The 16,528-nt window shown below is 43.8% G+C and overlaps 1 protein-coding gene across 3 annotated transcripts in view; it reads right to left on the bottom strand.

Moving 5' to 3' along the window:
* Positions 1 to 16,528, bottom strand: part of LSS (lanosterol synthase) — a 787,682-nt gene that overhangs the window by 199,094 nt on the left and 572,060 nt on the right. For all 3 annotated transcript variants that reach the window (XM_044060550.1, XM_044060549.1, XM_044060551.1), the window contains one exon: positions 7,314 to 7,379. In XM_044060550.1, coding sequence (XP_043916485.1) covers positions 7,314 to 7,379 — 66 coding nt within the window. The remainder of the gene's footprint in view (positions 1 to 7,313; positions 7,380 to 16,528) is intronic.

Here is a 16,528-nt window from a genome sequence, read left to right on the forward strand (position 1 = left end):
GTCCGCGGCTCCGAGAGGTCGGATCCGACAAGCTCGAGGGATCAGTGGGAGCCGAAGTGCCCAGTACTGTCGGCTCCGACCCGCCCCCGGATCCAATGCGGCTCGGCTCCGAACCCAGAAAATGGGTCGGAGAAGGAGCGATTGGAGCAAAAAAGGGGGTCGAGCTCCCCCCCAGAGGGGGGGGGGAGGCAAGAGCACTCCCATCTGCAGCAAGGCCTGGATGAACCTCCTCATCATCTGGTCCATGTCTGCATCTGACATACTAAAAGTGGACCTCAAAGAGGCCACCGAGGCAGGCCTGGAGTGCCGCACTGATGACCTCGACTGGGACCAGGTAAACTCCTCCTTGGGTCCCGGTGAGAAGCAAGGGGACCGGGGCCGAGGAGGAGGCGACCCAGAAGCCCTGGAGGGAGAAGCCTGTTTGGCGGGTGGGGCCGAGGAGGAGTCCTCAGCCCGCCGCTTATGGTGCTTCTCTCTCCGCTTGGCTTTCCTGGCCTCCCTCTCCTCCGGAGCCGAAGCGGGAGGTTGAGTCCCGACCGGAGGGAGGGAGGCAGGAGTGGCCGCCACCGAAGGCTGGGTTGCGGCCAAAGAAGCACCGGAGGTCGGAGCCGGATCTGGGGGCAAAAGGCTCACCAGAATCAGCTTCGACCTCCGGTCCTTAAGTGCTCTGGGGTTGAACGCCACGCAGATCGCGCATCCAGAGGTGAGGTGTTCAACCCCAAGGCATCTAACGCACCGAGTGTGGCCATCCGCCGGTGAAAGCTTATGGCCACACTCGGTGCACTTTGAAAAAGTGGCTTTAGAGGCCCCTACACACACCACACATACACACTATGACCAGCGAGGGCAGGGAGGAGAAGGACCACAAATTAAATCAAGTTAAATTTAAGAGAGGTAAAAAAAAGTTATAGGGAATGCCTAAACAATCGCTCTCACTCACACAAAGAGAAAGGAAGAAAAACTGAAAATTTTTTCTCACAAAGTTCAACTAGACCAGGAGCTCAGGAACCTAGCTTGTAGCTTGAAGCGCGGCAAACTAGATCTGAGGTCAGTCAGGGTTGGCAGGGGATTATGGGTAAAGGGAGGAGCTAGGAGCTCGGATCTATGCTGTGGTAGAAGTTGCCGGCTCGGATCCGAGATCGGATCCGTATCCCAAAGATTGCTGACAAATGAAGTGCCTACTTCAGATCAACTCACTTCCATGCAAAAGTTGAAGTCTATAGTAACTGAGCCTGAGCATTAAAAGCTCTGCACACAACCCCCCAAGTTATTAAAACCTGGCACACTTACAAAGATAAAATAAGACTTCCTAGTCAAAGGTGACAGCATAATTCCAGGCAAAAACTTAAATATAAGAGACTCCATCACCGTCCAAAATAAGAAATTGTCATTCATGCTACAGAGATGAAACCTGGAAATTCTATGAAAAAAGGCACCCACAAAAGTCCCTACATGATAGAAAATGCACCTAAGAACAAAAAATGACTCAAAGGACAGTCATAATTGAACAGCCCAAAATAACAACCAAATCATATTCTAAAAATGGCCCACTCAAAGGAAACTTCAGGTAGAGAATAGCTCTTTAAAAACAAAAACAAACAGCTAAATCTTTTGGGGGAGAATCTACAGGAAAAAAAATATCTCTTTGGCATAGGCACTGGAGTAAAACAATCCCTGACTAATTCCTGTTGTTCAGAATGGGAATCAGTACTGGAAAAAGAGGAAGTTCTTTCTTTTAAAGTTTTGTGAGGAATCAGAACTTGAAAGACTTGAAACAGGCCATTAGCAAAACCCAACCAATCTTTCCTGTCCATCCTATGTGAAATATGAAATATGGAAACACCTGGAATCCCAGCAATCTCAAATAAGCTGCAACAACTACCATTCATTTGATGAACACCCAGGGGTCTGTGGTAAGAACAATGGGCAGGGCTTTGAATTGAAAGTGACTAACTCCATTCCAGAAGTAAAGGTATCTCCTGGATCATCTGTCTATTTTTATGTGACAGTACGCATCCTGGAGCTCTACAGAGTACATCCAATCATCATTCCTTAAAGAGAATGACTGAAATGTAACCATTCACAACTTGGAGTGTTTGACAAACTGGTTTAAGCAGCTTAGGTCCAGTGTTGGCTTGAGATCCCCCATCTTCTTTGGTACCAAAAAGAATTCTGAATAAGTTCTAAAGCCTTGTTGTTCTGTTGGGACCTCTTGGACGCACTTTTTCTTAGCAGCTTTTCTATCTCTTAGGCTGCTACTTTCCTCTGATGGGGTTGCATGTTGGGAATTTTTGGGGGGTGAATGGGTGGGGGAAGGGAAAAGGAAAACTAATAACCACTGGTAATTATTCTCTTCACCCAGACATCTCTGCTGATGAACATCCAGGCTTACAGGTGCAGAGATAAGTGCCTCCCCAACCACCTCCAGAGTGCAACAGTTGGGCAACCATTCAAGGGCACTGGAAAGGCTTCTTGGTAAAGAGGCCTCTGAAGCCTTGGTTTTGCAGGCCTCCCCTGACACATGGGTGATGTCTACCATTAGCGTTTCTCCCCTCTACAAGGGAGTTATCTATCTCTATAGGAGTCCTTTCTACCCCCCTTTCTGGTTTCTTGAGAAGGTCTACTGAGGGGTAAAAAAATGTATCCCTACAGTAGATACAGTTTTCCCATCCTGTTCACTCCTGGACAGTGTCTCTTTAATTTTGGATCCAAATAAGATAGCTCCATCAAAGGGTGCATTGAAGAAAGATGTTTTGCAGGGCTCTGCAAAGTTAAATCTAGGTGTACCTTCTAATGGTAATGCCTGAACCCACCACTCTCAAACTGCTTTCTGAAGCATGTGAAAACAGATGCACAGAGGCAGTTGATGGGGATTGAATGGTGGCCAGTTGGGAAGAGATGGTCTTTTTATCTTCCGCTGATACAGACCCATAGAGGGCTTTGGTAAGCTCTTTCATCAGATCCCTCTAAAACCTTGTGAAATGTGCCCGTTTATTCAGCGACTGCAGAGCAAAGATTCACTTCCTGAATCTATCCAGCACTCTAGACTCTCTGTTAGGGTAGGTGGACAGAGGGACTTTGCTCAGCAAGTTCCTTTTTGGTGGCTGCGACAACCACTATGACATCAACTGGGGGACCTCTGCTCCAATGGGCACAGTCCTTTGGTGAAACTAAAAAATTATCTGGTTTCTTAGCAATAGGCTCTGTTGTATCTAGATCCTTCCAAGCCTGATGGAAAATGAGTTCCACAATTTCATCTGCCAGGAGTATCACCCAAGATGTTGCTAAGCTGGCTCTGAAAGCCACAAGAAACAATGGCTCATCCTGGGAAGGGGCTTCAGAAGATCAACCACATTTTTGTCTCAGAAGCGCAAGAATTTGGCAGAAAGAGACATCCTCAAAGGTTAGTTGGATCAAAGTCACTGTTTTCTCTCAAAGATCCCTTTGGGAATCAATGTGCCCCCTTTCACACTTATGCTTCCGGGGAAGTTCCTCATGGGGATAATCCAATGAAGACCCAGAAGTGTGTGGGGAGTCCTGTACAAGCACTGTCTCAAGGCTAGAATGTGCCACCTACCCCAATGGACAGAATGAGCAGACTCAGGACCCAGGGCAGACACAGCAGTGTGTGTGTGTGTGTGTGCGGGGGGGGGGGGCACAAGGTTGGCAAGGATGTGTTATCTTCTGCCATATGGAGAGTTCTCTTCACTACCTCAAAGGCAGAAGTCAATGGTGAGCTCAGGACCACTCCAATGAGAGCTGAAGCCATCTGCATGGAAAAGTTCAAGATCTTGCCATGACCCTGTCTTGATGCAGAAGTTAGACCCAAGCTATATAATGCCATGTCCCCAAAGGGAGGGGACGACTCTGAAAACCTTAGCAGCAATCCCCTACTCCTGGATCTGGAGCCAAAGCTACAGCTCCAAGATCTCTCTGGCTCTGACAAAGTCAGCGCCAGATGGGTCAGAGAAGGTGTCAGAGTTAATGAAGGCCAAGCCTTTACGATCTGACCCATACAATCCTAGGATTTTCATATCAAGTACCTCCAAAGCCAAGGAATGGTGTTTGGCCTGGTCTGAAGCTTTTGGGTCCAATGGGAGATGAAGCCAGTAGTATTCAGAACTGAATATGGATCCTGAGAAATTTTCATATCATCCTGTCCACATCTGTTTCAGATAGACTCCTGGTAAACCTTAAGAATTAGTACGTAGACAGAGGTCTTGATACTCTGCATAGAGTTTCTTGCAGAAAAAAAAGAGTGTAGCCTGGATGAGATCAGTCAAGGAGAGAATCTATGGTGTTGAAGGGATGGTAACTTAGGAGCCAAAGTTTACATATCCAAAGAAGTGGACTGATCCGATGTCCTAGAAATTTTGGCTGGAGGATCCAAACCTAAAGCAAATTGAGGAGAACAGTTAAGCGTTTCCTCACCTCCCTAGTACAGAGGAAAAAGGGAAGAAAGGCGCAAGGCCTCACATAGATAGAAAAACTGTACAGATTCAGATTGGAGACAAATTCTCAAAATATACTGTATTTTCAAGCCAACAAAAATAAAGTACCTATCTTCAACAAAAGCTCGAGCTACTTCAACCATATCGGTTGGTTATAGCAGCAGACTGGGAAAGGATTATGTGTAAGGGGAGGAGCTTGAGCTACAGATCCAAAGTCTGAGAAGTGACCAAAGTCCAATATCAGAAATGAAACCCAAAGCTTGAGGAAGGACAAAAAAGACAACACAGATTTAACATTTGTAAAGTAAAGATTTTAATGACAACCTCCAAAAATATATTTCCTAGGTTAAATAATTTTATACAAAAAAATTTCCACAGACATGAATGATTAAGTGGAATGTATTCCCCAAAAGGGAACTTATCTGCCCAGCCTTGATGAAGCTGAACCCAAAAGATGATCACTTGAAGCTTACAGGGGAACCCACTTTGAAAGCAAGAAGGTTCTAAAAGTTTCGTTCCCTAACTACTGATTTTATATGACTCTCCTGATGCCCTTCAGCTGTTAGGGACATGGAAGGTGTCCTAAAGCTTTAGACACTGTCTGGCTGTAATATCCTTTGCAGGATATACCAACAGTAATCTAATGATGAACATGTTGAGAGAAGGCTCTATCATGTAGTCAAAATAATTACCAACAAATGCTTCAGGATGGTTGTTTTTAGGATCAAAGGTTCTGATTAGCAACCTGAAGTCAACTGCTGTAAATTGGTAAGTGATAACTGAAATCTGAACAAAACAATTAATATAACTGTGCTGATCATTTGATACCTACATTAATGCCTCAAATTGTTGGCCAGCAGGAGTAAGTAGCAAACTCCTAGATAGTCTCTTCTGAGGTTAACAGCCTGTAGTATACTAGACAGTGAAAGTCATCACAGCTCAAATGATCAGAATAACATGTGAGCCTGATTTATATCCACTGGGTTAACATCCCTCTCTAATGAGTAGTCAGCAGAGCACATCAACACCAACTAGTCACTGAAGCAGCTGTCAAAGAGTTGGAGGTTACCAACAATTTGCCTTTCAGAATAACCTTTCTCATGAAGCAAAGATTAAGGTGAGGTCTGTGTTAAAAGTAGAATGTGGCTCAAAAGTCACCAGGGGACTGAAGAGTTGGAAACTCCTAACGTTAAAGGAAAAAACTGCGTTTTAAATAAGAAATCATCTTAGAATACCTGTGCTGCTTAGATTTTAAGTGATATTTAAATGCATCTCTTAAAACATGGAAAAGTCCTTCATGGTGTAAAGATAAGATCAAATCTAACAGAAGTTATCCAAAACTATACATTGTTCCACAAGGAATCCTTTAGGAATTCATAACAACATTTCTCTATATGTAAATAGTTAACAGTTTAAAATGTTCCTACAATATTTCACGTCCAAGCTGGTGGGCTAAAACTAACAGTGATAGACTTAACAAAGAGTTCATGGTAGTCATACATATAATGACAAAAATCATGAAAACTAAGAAAATATAACAAAGTAATGTAAAATGATGGTCTCAGCCAATGCAGAAACACAAGAACTATGAGAAAGAAACAAGGAAAAACTTGACTGGACTGGACAGCTTTAGAATAAAATAGTAGTTGCATATATAAAAACAAAACTCATAAAACTGGTTTATGGAAACATGACTCTCTCAGCAAAGGCAGAGATGTAAGAACTATGAGGAAGTAGCAAGGAGAAACAGGATTGCATTTCTTTTTTTTAGATCAAAGACCAGCTCCCTACAATCATACAAGCATGCCAGTAGGGGGATGCTGTTGTCACTAACATCACATATGGAGCAAAATGTACTAAGTCGACAAGAGGCAGTTTTTTTTTCATACAAAGGACAGGAACCTGGGGAAGTGGACTGCAGTAATCAAAAGACTGACCACTAGTGGATAATATGAGATGTCCAGCTAAACAATTTTCAACACAACCAGGTAATTATAAGTGCCTTTTTAAATGGACATTTAAAACCTTTCTGGCCTCATACCCCTGTAATAACTGGATATGCAAATATGGCATCACATGACTTCTTAATTTCTTTACTATACCATATGCACATAATCTTTGCTATATAGTACCCTTTTGTGCAACTGCTGCACCAATCAACAGGCTTAAGCTACAAATTCTTTTCACTTTTTACTAATTTGTACTACCTTGCTTTAGCAAACTGACTTCATGTAACATATATTAAGTGTAAATGTTCATTTATGTTGCTATATCTAAAACTTTGTGTGTACATTAGTTAAAATATGTTTTACGTATTATTTAACTGTACAGTGTCTACTGTAACTTGTCCTTTTCTTGTTCTTATTTATGTTAGAGTTGTCTCCCTTTGCATTCCCAATTAACAAATACAAATAAATCAGGAGCAGACAGCATCATAACAATACATCATGCAAGGCACAAGAGATGGAAACAACATTCATGTGGTGGTACAACACATCTTTCTAAATATCTCACAACTTGCTAAATGGTTTCCTGTCTATGCTAACTAGATGTTGCTACAATGGGTGTATAGGAAGGTGAGGTTAACATTTAGCAAATGAGCAATAAAAGTCTTGGAAAACAAGACTAGTGGACCAAGAAAACAAAAGAATGTGTGCAATATTATACAAAGCTGAAAAAAATAACAAAAAATGTTTAATAAACAATAAAATGAAAAATCCATAGGATGTGGACAAGTAGTTTGAACGTGTTCAGTACCCGAGATACATCAAAAAGAACAGTGACTCAACACATAACAAGCTGGCTACAGGAGGATACAAAATATATTCAGAATAAGAATAAATATGAAAGAATTTCTCATACCCTTCCCATGATCCATCCTGTCGTTGCACTCTCCGACAATACTCAAGTCCTTGTTTAAGAGTTTCTCTGTAAAAGAAGAGTCAAAGTTTTAGTGCGTGACGAAATACAGGCTTTCTTTTAAAAACACATACAACCTCAGCATAAGCATACATAAGCTCTACATACACAAAGGTGGTATTGAGTTAGTTGATCAGTTTATAAATGAAATACAGATAAATGACATGGGAATAAAATTTGATGGATTACAGAAAGGAAATAAGGTTAATTTTTTGGATGTAGAAGTATTAGGTGAGAGTTATTGTAAAAAAGTAGTCACTAAAATACATAGGAAATTCCCAGAAGGTAATAATATACTCCATGGTGAAAGTTATCATCCTTTGCACACTATTAAATCTATTCCATACACTGAGTTTATTAGAATAGTTAGATTATGTAGTAATAATGTAGATAGAGATAGAGAATTATATGATAGTTTCCAGAAGTTTAAGGAAAGAGGGTATGATGAAATTAACTTAAAAGAGAGCTTAAATAAAGTTTTGTGTAAAGAAAATGTAAAATGTATTTGGACATCTCATAAGAATAGCAATAGAATAGAGCAGGAGAAAAACTTTTAGTTATGTACTCACCATAACTTCAGATGTTTGGGATCCATCTCGCCTACATTCTGACTGATGGGTTCGGAGCCGATCCCTCGGCTCCGACTCGGCACGCTTATGCCAAAGAGCTAAGTCTCTTATTGGCTGAGCTTACTATATCCCAGGATGCACCACTACCAGTCCCCCAGATCTAGTTTGTCCGCATACATGCACACATACACGCACTGCTTATATAACATCGTCAGATGAAACAAGATAAAAACAGTAGAACTCAAAACCGTTCAATCTCTTCTGATCTCCAAGGCAGGGGGAAGGAGGGTGGGTATTAGGAATGTAGGCGAGATGGATCCCAAACATCTGAAGTTATGGTGAGTACATAACTAAAAGATGTTATGTGATCCTATCTCGCCTACATTCTGACTGATGGGACAGCGTCCCTAGCACCTGAATCCTGGGTGGCTCACTGGAAAACACTCCTGAGTACCGTGGAACCAAATGATGCTCGCCCTTCAGATGCCACATCCAATTTATAGTGGGAAATGAAAGTGTGCGGGTTGGACCAAGTAGCCGCAGCACAAATCTCAGAAACAGCGAGCTTGGAATGAAAGGCAATAGAAGTAGCCATAGCTCTGGTAGAGTGAGCTTTGATAGATGTTGTAAGTTGCTTATTTGAAGAGGAATAAGCCTGAGTTATACAATCTCTAATCCATTTGGAGATAGTAGCTTTAGTGATGGTTTTACCCAATTTATTGTCTGAAAAGGACACAAACAACTGGTCTGATTTTCGAATTTGCTGAGTCCTGTCTAGATAGAAGCGCAACTGCCTGTGAACATCCAATTTATGGAGGGTGTACTCCGCTTTGTTGGAGAATTTTGGAAAGAAAACTGGTAGCTCTAGAGATTGTTGGAGACAGAGATTAGAACAAACCTTTGGGACAAAAGATGGGATAGGCCTAAGTGATACTCTATCCTTGTGAAAAATCAAGTACGGTGGTTTGATAGATAGGGCTTGAGGCTCTGAAACTCTTCTTGCAGAGGTAATTGCAACTAAGAAGGCAGTTTTCCAAGACAGATATTTTAACTCACATGTAGCAGCCGGTTCGAAAGGGGAAGATGTTAAGGCACGAAGTACCAAATCAAGATCCCACGGAGGCGCAGGATGAAAAACTGGGGGTCTTAACAGCCCAGCACCTTTAATGAAAGTTTTGCATAATCTGCTGCTCATCAATGGTGGATCCATGGATTCGTGAAATTTAGAGATAGCTGCCAGTTGGACTTTAATAGTAGAGACTGAAGATCCTTGATTAAACAAGGATGTTAAGAATTTCAAAACCTCTGGAATCGGGGCAGTGATAGGGTCTAAGCCCCTGAGTTGAGCCCAGATAGCAAACCTCTTCCACTTACTGAGGTACAATTTCTTAGTGGTGGGTTTGTGGGCCGAAGATAAAATGTGAATAACTTCCGGGCCTAAGGTGTGATTTCTGACTAAAGTCGGAAGTGGAGGAGCCAAGCTGTCAATTTCAAAGTGTGAAGGGACTGGTGTTGTCGTCCCGACTGATGAATCAGCAGATCCGGAGTTAGATCCAAAAACCAAGGATCGTCCACAGCATGTTTCTTCAGGTAGGGAAACCATACCTGACGAGGCCAGTACGGAGCAATTAGTATCATTGTGGACCCCAATTGAGAAGCTTTCTGAATGACTTTGGGGAGAAGTGGAACCGGAGGAAATGCATAAAGTAGCCCTGTTGGCCAAGGTTGTGCTAGAGCATCCATAGCTGCCTCCCCCTGACGTGGAGTCAAGGAGAAGAACCTTTTGCACTTTGTGTTTTGTGGTGTTGCAAACAGGTCGCAGCACGGTGTCCCCCATGTTCTGAAAACCTGAGCTGCTACTGTTTCGTTCAGGCACCACTCGTGAGGAGAGAGAATTGTCCTGCTTAATCTGTCTGCCAATATATTGGATTTCCCTGGAATGTGGGTCGCTACCAAGAAACGGTTGATAGCTACAGCACATTCCCAGACCCTCATGGCCTCTCTGCAAAGGGGGTAAGATCTGGTCCCTCCTTGTTTGTTTAGATACCAGACCACCGACATGTTGTCTGTGTGGATAGCGATAATGCCTTGAGGGAGAAACTTGTGGAGGGCCTGTAGGGACAGAAGTACAGCCCTCATTTCCAATACATTGATATGGAGAAAGGTTTCGTCTGGAAGCCAGGAACCCTGAACTAACCTGCCCAGACAATGCCCCCCCACCCTGTCTGGGAGGCATCCGTCGTCAGGGTGGCCACCGGAGGGGGGATAACAAAGGGTCTTCCCTGATTCAGATTGGACGGCTGAAGCCACCAGCGGAGGTCCCGTTTGCACGTTTCTGTAATCATAATGGGGTGATTGAGGGGGAGATTCTGAAAGGACCATTGAGTCGATAACAGCCACTGAAGAATCCTCATGTGCAATCTTGCCAGTGGAACTAGGAGAACCGTGGCAGACATCGAACCTAAAAGTTGCAGGACCATCCTGGCTGGGGCTTTGGATCTTGAAAGCAGGGCTTGAACTTGACCTTGTAAAGTTTGAATCCTTTCGGTAGGAAGAAAGACGCATCAATTTTGAGTCTATCTCTGCTCCTATGAACCTTATGCGCTGAGAGGGCAGCAAGACAGACTTTGACCAATTGAATGTAATTCCCAGGGTAGCACCCAGGGAGATGGTGGCTTTGAGGTTGTCCATTAGTAGATGCCTGGTGGTGGCAGTCAGGAGCCAGTCGTCCAGATAGGGAAACACTTGGAATCCAAGACTCCTCAGGTGAGCAGTCACTACTGCCAAACACTTGGTGAACACCCTGGGGGCTGTGGTGAGACCAAAGGGCAGTGCACAAAATTGGAAATGACTGTCTCCCAGGCTGAAGCGCAGATACTTCCTGGACGCCCGATGTATCGGTATGTGATAATAGGCATCCTTGAGATCTATGGAGCACATCCAAACATCCTTCTCCAACAATGGGAGAATGGATTGTAAAGTGACCATTCGGAATTTGGATTTCATGACGGATTGGTTTAGTCTGCTGAGATCCAATATTGGTCTCAGGTCCCCTGTCTTTTTTGGCACTAAAAAGAACCTTGAGTAATTTCCGGATCCGATCTGGTCTGTGGGGACCGGTTGGATGACTCCTTTTTCTAGCAGCTTTGACGCTTCTGCGGCTGCAATTTCCCTTTGACTGGGTGGTGGGTCCGGGATTTTTTTGGACGGTGGGGGTGAGTGTGTGAAGGGAATGGTGTAACCTCCGGCAATAATCCGAAGCACCCATCTGTCCTGAGTGATAGACTCCCAGGCTTTTAGGTGCTTGGCAAAATGGCACCCGACTGGCTCGAGCAGCACAGCCGGGCAATCCCTCATGAAGTGTGGGAGGCTGAAGAGCCACGAAAGGACTCGCGGTCTCCAGAATTGCGGGGCCCTCTGCCGTCCCTGGGACGGCGTCTCCCAGAAAAATTTCCCCGTCCTCTGCCTCTGGAAGGGGAATCTTCCTGCTGTTGAGGAAAAAACTTACGTGATTTGCGGAACCACATCTTCCCTCCTCCTTTAGCCTTGGGATAAGGCCGAAGGGAGTGGAATAACGTGCACCCACGGCAGATAAAGTTTTTCCCTCTTGCTCACAGCGGGTAAGAGTGTCTTTAACCTTAGGTCCAAACAAAGAGGACCCATCAAAGGGAGCGTCGGCGAATGAAGACTTGAAGACCTCCGCAAAATGACACAAACGGAGCCAGGCTTGTCTCCGTAGAGCCACGCCTGTGCCTGCCGCTCTACCCGCCCCTTCGGCCGCATATGAAATGAGCCTCATGGACGAGTTAGAAATCGAGGTAAGGATAGCCAACTGAGAGCTAACCGACTGGGCTAGCTGCTCAGGTAGGTTACCCGAGAGGGAATCTGACAGCTCCTTGACCAGATCCCTCTGTAGCCTGGTAAAATGTGGCAAATAATTCAGGGACCTTAGTGTAAAGGCCGCTGAAGTCAGGGTGCGCTTCCCGTCGTCCATGCTCCTAGACTCCTTATTAGGAGGATGGACGGACGTTGAAGCCTCTGCCACGTCCTGTTGTGTAGCAGATGCCACCACCATGGCATCTACAGCCACGCCTTTAGTCAAGAACTCCTTCTCGGGTGGGGCAGACAAAAATTTGTTAGGGCGAGAAGGCACTGGTTCCACGGTATCTGGATGTTCCCACGCCTCCGACAAACCAAATCCAGGAGCTCGTCGAAGGGCGGAGACACCCAGGAGGCGGAGGGCTGAGCCCCAAAGGCCTTGAGAAGCACTGACTCATCAGCAGAGGGGGGTTTGGATATCCAGCCGCCTCGTTGTTTGAGGATCTCTAAAATGTCTGCAAATGAGACATCATCCGAGGACGACTTCGGGGACCCCTCTGCATCATCAAGATCAGTGTCCGATGTAAGAGACTCGGGGGAGTCCACGTGCTTCCTCTTGCACGATCTCTTCCTTGGGGGCTCCTCTGAAGAGAACTCCGAGGAACCCTCAGGAGGAGGGGAACCCCCAGTGGGGGTAACCTCAGGCCCCGGGGCTCCGCTGCCTAAGGACAGGGGAACTGCCAAAGACCCAGTCTCCACGTCTAGGGAAGGTGCCGGTAAAGCCGGAGAGATGGCCGAAGAAGACTTGGCCAAGGCACTCCTCATAGCTCTGAAAGCCGGACCCCCAGAATCCTGGAAGTGTCCGGTCCCCGGAGCCATGATAGCAGACGGAAGTCCCGCAGCCGAAGCACCGAGAGGGAGGCTTGGAACCGACAGCATAGGTCCCGAAACGTCACCCCCGGGTCCAGCCGAAGAAGTCCGTGTGCCAAACTCGGACCCGAAGGCCGGGGTTGGAGTAAGGGTCGGAGCCGACCCTAGGATCTCCACTGGCTCCAACAGCACCTGCTCCGACGGAGCCGAAGCGGTCGGAGGAGGAATGGCAATGACATGGGCATGGGCTGTCGGCTCCGAAGCCAACTGGGTCGGAGCCGAAACAAATTTTTGAAAGACTGGGGACTGGAACAGTCTTTGGAGCACCCTGTCTATGTCCGAATCTGACATCCTCGATGACCTAGAGGATACTGAACGGGTTCGAGTTGGCCTCTCCAACGGCCCCAAGGGGCTAGGGGACCGCCCGAGGCGACTCGATGACTATCGGCGCCGAAGGAATACCCAAACTAGTTTCCATCGGTGCCAAGGAGGACTTAGGCGCCGAGGAGGAAGTGTCTGAGCGGACAACCTTCATCGGCTCCGAGACCAGTGGAGCCGATGAAGGTGACCCGCCTCTCGATGCCCCAGCCATCGGCTCCGAAGCCAGAGGAGTCGAGACTGGTGGCATCGAGGCAGACCGTTCCGCCCTCGGCTCCGAAGTCCTTGGAGCCGAAGGAGAAGCCTGCCTATGTCTTTTGGCGGTCGGATCCGACGGACTGGTCGGAGCCGACGCCCTTTTCTTTTTAGCAGGAGAAGGAGAGGATGCTAAAGCTTCTTCAAAAGAGGGTTTTATAAGGCCTTTCAATATAAGCTTATTTTTCCTCTCTTGGAGGACCCTCGAGGAAAAAGCGTGACACACGCTGCAGGACTCCTGCAAATGTTTGGCGCCCAAACAATACACGCACAGAGAGTGGTCATCCGTGATAGACATTTTAAAACTACATTTAGTGCACTTCTTGAAGCCCGAAGGCCTAGGTGCCTGAGACATTATAAGTAAATTTAAGTACTCTCTCACAGACAAACTTAGTCTTAGTCAAGATTAACTTGCCGTTTACAACGATAGTCCGCAGTAAAAAATAAAGGCCAATTGAACAACAGTAAACAACCGTATAAAGGAAATTAAGAAACCCTAAGGTTTTTTAAAGGGAATCAACCAACAGGAAAGGCCCTACAGACCAAGGGAGCCTGTAACCAGAACAAATATCAATCACACACAAATTTTCCACAGAAAAGTTGTCAAACACACACAACAGCACAGAGTAGCCGTTAAAACAGCTTTTTGTTTAGAAATTAGCAAATTTCTGACAGAAAAGTTAGTGAAAAAACACTACTTAGCTCAGCCAGCTCGAGACCACGTCTTTGCTAGTTAGCGGCAAACGAGATCTGGGGGACTGGTAGTGGTGCATCCTGGGATATAGTAAGCTCAGCCAATAAGAGACTTCGCTCTTTGGCATAAGCGTGCCGAGTCGGAGCCGAGGGATCGGCTCCGAACCCATCAGTCAGAATGTAGGCGAGATAGGATCACATAACATCATATATTTTACTACTACTTATTCTGTGTTATCTGAAGAAATCATAGATATAGTTAAATCTAGTTGGAACATCGTAAAAAAGGAAGTAGATTGTTTAAAACAGAAAAAATTACTTTTTTCTTTTAATAGGGGTAGAAATATTAAAGATTTCATAGTACATAGTAGGTTTCAAAGACCCAAATTGGAAATATTAAGAGGAATAAAGGAGAAAGGTACAGTAGTGTGTGGTAAATGCACTATCTGTAAATATGTGACTCGGACTTTTGAAAAAATTAATGGAAAGAATTTTCAGACAAATGCATGTTTTACTTGTAGAAGTCAAAAAGTTATACATGCAATTAAATGTACATGTAATAAATTTTATATAGGGGAAACGAAAAGACAATTTTCATGCAGGATAAAAGAACATATAAGGGATATCAGGAACTACAAATTAACTAGTCCTGTGGCTATACATTTTAATGAAATTCATATGGGGAGTCTGGATGGGTTTCAGGCTACAGTTTTAGATAGTATAGTCCTTAATAAGTTTATGAGTGATGAACAGGTTAAACAATTATTAAGGAAGAAAGAAGCATTTCTAATTTTGAAATTTAATACTATGTTTCCTGTTGGATTGAATCAGGAATGTTTCTGGAAAAGTTTTGTGTAAATATGTATATATGGTTCTGTTTTTTTAAGAAAAAGTATGAATTAAGCTTATTTCACAAGTAATTAATCAATAATTCCATTAAGGTTTAGTATAAATGGATGTAAAGTTTTTTAAGGTTTTGTACTCTGTTAAAGGCTTTTGGCCGAGGCGCTAGAGGTTTCTAAGCTGTGTGCTCTTAATAAATTTCCTTCTACGGAGTTGCTGGTTCATCGTTTGTGGTTTTTAAAGTTTTTTCTGTTTGCTGTGGTTATCGATAATATGACCAGTGATTCCCTAGTGGGTTTACCTAGGATTTTCCTAGATACTCCGCTGGAGATTTTACCTAAGTCTACGGACACTGCACCAATAACGATGGATGTTACAGCTGGTTACACTTCTACATTTATTGTATCTAATCGAAATGATGGTTCCAGTTCAAATGAAACAGGCAATGGGGTGCTGAATAAATGGACAAAAGACAGAAAGTTATGGAATCAGAACCCTTTTTCTAAAATTGGTAAGAAAACGGAGACTTTCAATAATCCAGAAGTATCTGATATGATTTTACGTATGGAGAAATTATTGTTCAAAGAAACTGCTGTGTTTTTAAATTCACAAAGTATGCAGAGGTATGAGGAGTTAGAAATCACTCCTCGTGGTCTCAGAGCTGCTAAAAATCCTTCTACCCCGTTTGATTTGACTGTATTAGAAGAACGCTCTTTTCATGAGAGGTGGATAGCTGCTGCACATAAGTGCAGCCTAGAATGGGTACATATCCTGGTTGAATGCGATCAATTCAAAAAACAAAAACTAAGAGAGGAGATTAAAGGTTTATGTAAAGACATTACTAATATCATATCACATGAAGAACTGCAACGTTTCCTGGTTAAAACAAATGAACAATTGCTAGGATATGAGCGTGAATTGATTGACAGGAAAAAGAACAAATTAATTCGCAATATACGTGATTATGACAATAAACGGGCATTTCTTGTAGCTACGAATCCTAAGGGGCGGAAACCACAGGTTCAATTTGATCCACAGAAGAAGCGAGCTCAGAATATGGAGAACAGGGCCTTTACATTGGGGGAAAGTATAACTTCAGTTACAGAAGGTGATACAGATGAAGATTTCCCTTATTTACCGCCAGTGGGTAATAACACTTACCTGAATACTTTTCGTGGAGGATATAGAGGCAGGAAACGCAGTTGGAATGGGACAACACAGGGTTATTACCCAGAACAGCGTACTTTTCAACGGACAAACAAACGAGGCAAATGGGACTAATATTGTTAACAATTTGACTACATGTGAGTATGTAATTAACCTGTCTGGTTTTGAGCTTTCAGATATTGATATAGCTGTATTAGAAAAAGGTTTAAAGTTCATACCAACGGTCTTACCGAGACTACATGAGTTGAAGTGTGATGTTTTTCGTTTAGTACGAAAGTTAAAGCTTGTGCATTTCTTTAATTTAGAAGGTGAGAATAATAAAGATGAGAATAATGTAAATGAACAAAGTAGTAGTTCGGATGATAGTTTTTATTCATGTTATTCTATGGAAGATGAAGTTGTGTGTAATAATGCTTATTGTAAGTTAAATACGGACAAAATCAAAGTGAAAAGTGATTTTATTCCTTATTGTAATAATGAATGTATATCTTGTTTAGATATGTCATTGAATCACAATATACAAATAGCATTCAATAGATTCATGAATAAGAATAAAAAATGTAT

Source organism: Protopterus annectens, chromosome 2.part0 (assembly GCF_019279795.1).
Source record: "Protopterus annectens isolate FY-2018-M chromosome 2.part0, PAN1.0, whole genome shotgun sequence".
Classification (NCBI taxonomy): Eukaryota; Metazoa; Chordata; order Ceratodontiformes; family Protopteridae; genus Protopterus; species Protopterus annectens.